Below are 6,000 nucleotides of genomic sequence, written 5' to 3'. Positions count from 1 at the left end.
TCACACCCTCAACAGCAGCAAACACAATCCACTCCAAAACCGCAAATTCCTTCGCTCCCCTGGTTGCGGGCGATCCATCACAACCTATCTAGTCACTCACCTCGAAATGTGTAGATTTGGATTCAGTCGGATTTTAATCATTGTTACTAAAGAGGAATGAAATTTTTCAAACTGAAGGGAAACTTTCATCTTTGTACAGAACTGCAAATCCTTCTCAGCCATTTCAGAAGGCAGAACTGATACCACACGCCAAGCTCACGCGATTTCAACTCGCAGAATAAGCATGAAATAATCGAGATGTGAGCTGCGGGGGTGAAAGTGAGAAATTCTTGGGAGATGGAGATTTCAGCCTGGTCTCAGCGCTGGATGTTTTTGAGAGATGGTGGTGCTACAGCTGACCCGCTGGGGAAGCTGTGATGCTCCCTGCCTTTGTCACCCTCTTAAGGGTGTCGAAGCTGCTGCCAGCAAGGGACAACCCCTGCCCAGGGAAGGGTGCAGTTTGCCACTAGGGAACAACTGTTGCACGAGATGTATACATTCACGGCTGATCATACAGATATCTGTGCTCCTTATCTACTACTCAACGTACAGAAGGCAGCCAACAGTCCTGACTGTGCAGGGTTGGGCTAAATAAAACAAGGAGCTTTGCTTAGTCAGGCCCCCTATTCCCCCCCCTCCTTCAGCCGACTTCCCGCTCACTGTGTTTTTAAGAAACCGTGGAAAACTGGAGCTGCATTTTTAGCTGAAACTAAAGCTCTGACACCAACAGCCAGGATCTCTGCGCTTCCTGACCTCAATGCTCATGTAAAACTGCATTGCAACATGCTGGAAGTGACTGCAGTTAACATTAGTACAATATACCAACAGTGATTTATCAACATTGTATGCTTTATTGAAAGTTGACAAGTGCAACAGTTAAATACATTGACGTGTTACAACTGTTTAGAGAACATGCACAAAAACATATGCATACTACTATACAGATCATATGCAAAAAATCCATACTGGGAAATCCAATTTTTTTTTTTTTTTTTTTTTAAATTCTTTGCTAGCAGGGTTTGATAATTTTTGGAGTGGTTTTTCCTGTCTTGAACTGAACTATAATGAACAAAGATTTACTTCAAGATAATCAGCAGCCAGGGAACTTCAGAAGTTACACAAACAGCATAAATCTGCCAAATTCTGAACAGTTGCGTAGGTGCATTCTTATTTATGTAGCTTTAAAAAAAAAAAAAGACTTTCCAAATTTCTTCAGATCAGCCAATGAAACAACTAAACTTCAATCTGTACAACCTAAATAGTTACAGTTTTCTATTTTACAAAGTAATTACACTAAATACACAAATATACAGTAGGCAAATAACCTTCATTGTAATTATCCTATGACCCAACTGTACGTCACCTACCTGCTTTCTATATATAATACAGCTTTATGCACCTGTCCACTGCTTCAGAAAACGGTGCAAGTATTTGCACTTAAGGTTTCAGGTGACAATTAAGTGTTAAACACTGAATTTACCTTTCTCCCTCTTCCTCTTAAGATCCTATGCACCAGTCCTCATTTTGGAACCCCAGTGCACTATGGGGGATTGAGCCATCGCTTTCTACTCCAGTCTATTTCTTCCTATTTCCAAGCTTGAAAAGCACTTGTATCAGTTATATCACTGGATGAGTGGAAGATTTAAAAACAAACCAAAAAAAAATATTCAGGCATGCAGCTTCGTTTCTCAGCCATTTGCAGAAGCTGCTCAAGTCCCCAGTGTACTTGTGCTAATTCTCTGGAAGAAGTTTATTTTATTCAATCAACCTAAGAACAAAGACTCCTTCAAGCCAAAGGGGGATAGGAGGGAAGAGAGAGACAGATGAGTGCGGGGGGAGAAGCCTCTCCTGACGTGTGCAGGGCATGGAGTCCTCACTCTGGCTTGCAGCGTGCACTGAAATGGATGAAGGGTGGCTGTGGCGGATTCCCGCTAGTCCTTCATGCTCTGGGCAGTCCAGAGGCCAGCGATCATGACAGCGATGACATCTTGAGCTATGCTGAAGGCCCTGACCCCTGTGACGCCGGCTGAGCAGGCTGCTGTGTTGTCCCTTGTGACTGGGAAGAGGAAGGGGGGGAACCAGTCTGCAGCTGTGCTTGGAACTGGGCAAGCTGCTCCGGGCTGGCCAGTGTTTTTAGCAGGGTGTTTTCTTGCTCCAGCTGCGAATTCTTCTCTATCAGCTCTTTGATTTGCTCTTTGAGGACCTCCACTTCCTCCCTTACCGCGTACATCAAGTGACTCTTTACCAGATCCTAAAGCACGGGGGGGGGGGGGGGGGGGGGGGGAAGGAGTATATGGGTTAAGAAAGCAGCCCACCACCGAGCCCAGCATTCCCACCCAGCTCCCCCAGAGAACTCCGTGCACCCCCAGCTCTCCTCGGGCATCACAGCCAAGGGTGGCCACCTGGCTGACGGCCCAGCGACCAGCAATTCTCCCTTCGCGGTGGCCAAGGCTGCAGGCGGCATTACACGTGCGGCCGTGGGGGGCGGGGCCGAGCGGCGCGGGAGGCGGGGCCAGGAGATGAGGGCGGGGCCAAGCCCGCCCCCGCGCCTGGCCCCGCCCCCCGCGCCGCTGGGCCCCGCCCCCCGCGCACCGGCTGCAGCCAGTTCTCAGCGCAGGTTGCCGCATTTCCCGCCCCTCCCGCCGGCCGCGGGTGACGTCAGAGCGCGGCGCGGCCAATGAGCGGCCGAGTTATTTATAGCCGGGAGTTAAAGGCTCGGAGTTTGCCTAGCAACAGTCGGCAGAGGCTCCCGTGAGAAACGGCTCTCTCCAGGCACCGCTCCAGTAACAAAGGGGGCGGACGGGCCCCAGGCAGGGTGGCCCGGAGCGGGATGCGCCGAGGGTGGTGGTGGTTGGAGGGTGTTAAAAAAAAAAAATTAAGTGAAAATAACCCAAAAATAGCCCCAGTTTTGGTGCCCCCTCCCTCCCCCCCCGCCGCACGGAGCCGGCATCAATCGTTCGGGCAGGCGAAAGCGATGCCGTCATTCCCTGCCCGGCGTCGATAGGGAAACGCGCGCATCCCTCCCCGCAGGATGCTTTTTTGGATCAATAAAAACCACCACCACTACAAAAAAAAAAAAGAAAAGAAGAAAAAGCTCCCCCTCCCCCCAAAATAAAATCAAATCCTCCCATCCTCGGACCCGCTATAAAAAAAAAAAAAACCCGCGTCCGCGCACGGGTTAACCATCGCCCGCCGCATCCCCGGTATTGTTTACCGCTTTTAAACATAAACAAGGTTTTATGCCCCGATCGGTACCTACCATCGCTTGCTCGATTTTGTTGTCGATCGCTACTACGCTTGCACCAGAGGAGCTGCGAGAAAGAAAGAAAGAAAGAAAAAAAAGACATACAACATTAGCGGCGTCTGAATTATTTAAGAGACAAGAGGCGCGGGCATTGGTAGCCAGTTGGCTGAGAAAGTCATCCTCACGCTGCCCTGCCGCCGCCGCCGCCTCACCGGGATGCTCCAATGCAGCAAAGCAACCTGTGAAGCCGCCCCGAACCCCCCGCCTGCAGCCGGGATCAGATATCCCGGCATTTCCCCCCCCCCCCTTCCCCGAACCACCACCACCGCCAGCCCCCCCTTCTCCCCAGCAGACCATAAAGATGGAGCTCGATGGCAGGCTCTGCGGCAGCAGGGCTCCGCGCCGGGGAGGGCAGCCCCTCCGGGGGAAGGCGAGGCGAGGCGCAGCGGGCGCCCGGTGCCGCCGCTGCGGTTCCCCCGGACAAAGGAGCCATCCCGGCGTTCACCTGCCCCCGCTGCCGCCGCAGCCCCCTCGGACACAACACTTATTTACCTACTGTCGAGCCTCAGGGACGAGTTGTCGGTACCCAGCAAGGACGATAAGAAAGAAATTGAGAAGTGTCTTAGTTGATAAACTCCTAGATCCATTGCCACCCGTCTACAACATTGGGCATTCATGCAACCGCGGCCAGAAACGCTCCCCGGAGAAATCAGCTCTCCCTCCTCCTCCTCGTCCTTCCCTCTTCTCCGGGCTCTGCGTGCGGGGCGGCGAGGCAGCTCCGCCGGGCGGCGGCGGGGGCGGCAGGACGCTGCGGGGCGCGGGGCTGCGCTCGGCCAGCTCCGAGGTCAGCGCTCCGCCGCGCCGCACAAAACCTGGCCATCCCGGCCCCCCCCATAATTTATGCGCCGGCGCCGCCGCTCATTGGCTGCCACGCTAACCGGGCCCCGCCTCCATCGCATCTCATTAGGAGCGCCCCCCACCCCCACCCCCCCCCCCCGCTCCCCGGGGCCGGCAGCGCCCACGCGGGACGGGGGGGACTCTGCTCCCTCTACCCCCCCCCCCCCACCCGTGACACCACGACACGCGGCTCACCGTGCCGGTTTCCACCCGTAAGAGTGGAGGAGTAATTAAAAATAATAAAAACAACAAATTAAAGGCGCTGGGGAGCGGCGGGGAAGCCCAGCGCGGCCCGGCCACCCCCCCCCACCCCCCCTCCGGCGGCGGGAGCGCGGCCGCCCGTTGCCGCGCCGACAGCGCCACCTGTCGGCGCACGGTAGCGCCGCCCCGGTCCGGTCCGGTCCCCGCCGCAGCCGCGGGTCGGTCCCGCCAAACCAGGCCGGTCTCCGCCGGGTTAACGGCTGCTCCCGGGCCGTGCCACCGCCTAGGCACGGAGATCCGCGCTCCGCCCCCGGCCCGGTAAATTTTAGTCCCCGGAGAAGGCAACCGATACCCGGCAGCTCTGCCCGCTTCGCCCGGCAGTAAAAATACACACACGGAGTGATGCACACTGCAGGTAAAACCGTCCCAGACTCCTACAGATCTGCTCAAGCAGCAGCCGTCCCTCTCCATCCCTAAAAGTCCGTAAAACCATTTATTTAAAAAAAAAAAAATAAAAAATATTCAGCCATCAGGTCATCCACAAAAAGCACGCACAGCACAAACCTGCAGGTTTTTAGCAAGCCAGTTGATAATTTTCTACAATAACCTTCTACAATTAGAGGGAAAATGCCTATTCGCTCATTTTTTAGATTGCACCACGCAGTACTTAGCAGTCTTAAAGTTGCAGCACGTGTATTTAATAATGTAGGAAAAATTCTTCTCCCACCTAACCGTGGTGTATTTCTCAACACATGTTACGCTCTCGTGTGTCACAGAACACGGTCACTGCAGTCACAGCCACTCCAAGTGACCCTCTCTACCAGTAACAGTTCAGAAGGAGATACAAGGCGGAATCAGACTATCACAAAATGCTGCCACGAGAAACAGCCGACCTGGAAAACCACTGTTTTCTACACCTGCACTTTCATCAGGCACTATGTGACTTAAAGGCACAAAAATAAAGCCAAAAGCCTCTTCAATTCTCCGCAGCAAACTTCTCCAAGTCACATATATGTCACAGGTGCTGATGCCAGAGAAGCAGGAAAGCCAGGAGGCACGGAATAATCATCTTAAAGCTAAATTTAGCATTTGCGTAGCTGCATCATCCTTCTTAGTTTATTTATGTTGCCCTAGTCTACTATTCTTTCATTCAATAATGCCAGCAGAGTAGTACACACTAATCCTATTCATGAGAGAGGTCACATTAAAGAATAAGAGCGCCTCAGCACCGCTTTCCCGGCACCACATACGCTGCACATCCCGCAAGGGCACAGCTCCCATTGCGCCCTTCACATACCTGGGGAAAGTTGGACAGAATAGCACCTAACAGGCTGAAAGTTAAAGGAATTAAAAAAAAAAAAACACCCAACCACAAACAACCAAAAAAAAAAAACCAACAAACAAAAAACCCCTACCTTACCTGTATTGACTTGTAAATTTAACAGCGAGTAAATGAGAAGCAACTCATTAAAACATAAGCATCAGGCTCCAGCTTCCCACCTCCTGATGGACAAACACCAGCAGCCATACATTGTATGTACGCTTCAATTAACCACTGTTTTTTGCAGAGGTCACTTACTACACATGATGGTACTCACCATGTTCAGTGATCAAGCGAG

General features: G+C 52.5%; 1 protein-coding gene across 5 annotated transcripts in view; it reads right to left on the bottom strand.

Annotated features, from left to right (window-relative positions):
• Positions 1 to 867: 867 nt before the first annotated feature.
• The window catches only part of TSC22D1 (TSC22 domain family member 1), a 96,281-nt gene continuing 91,148 nt past the window's right edge, over positions 868 to 6,000 (bottom strand). For 3 of the 5 annotated variants that reach the window (XM_063334798.1, XM_063334789.1, XM_063334847.1), the window contains 2 exons: positions 3,299 to 3,350; positions 868 to 2,290 (listed from right to left, as the gene is read on the bottom strand). In XM_063334798.1, coding sequence (XP_063190868.1) covers positions 2,033 to 2,290; positions 3,299 to 3,350 — 310 coding nt within the window. In that variant the 3' untranslated portion in view covers positions 868 to 2,032. Of the gene's footprint in view, positions 2,291 to 3,298; positions 3,351 to 3,835; positions 4,185 to 6,000 lie in introns of those variants that run through there. The other 2 variants (XM_063334855.1, XM_063334837.1) reach the window with 2 other exon arrangements.

Source organism: Chroicocephalus ridibundus, chromosome 1 (genome assembly GCF_963924245.1).
Source record: "Chroicocephalus ridibundus chromosome 1, bChrRid1.1, whole genome shotgun sequence".
Lineage (NCBI taxonomy): Eukaryota > Metazoa > Chordata > Aves > Charadriiformes > Laridae > Chroicocephalus > Chroicocephalus ridibundus.
This window is presented reverse-complemented; position numbering and strand designations above follow the sequence as displayed.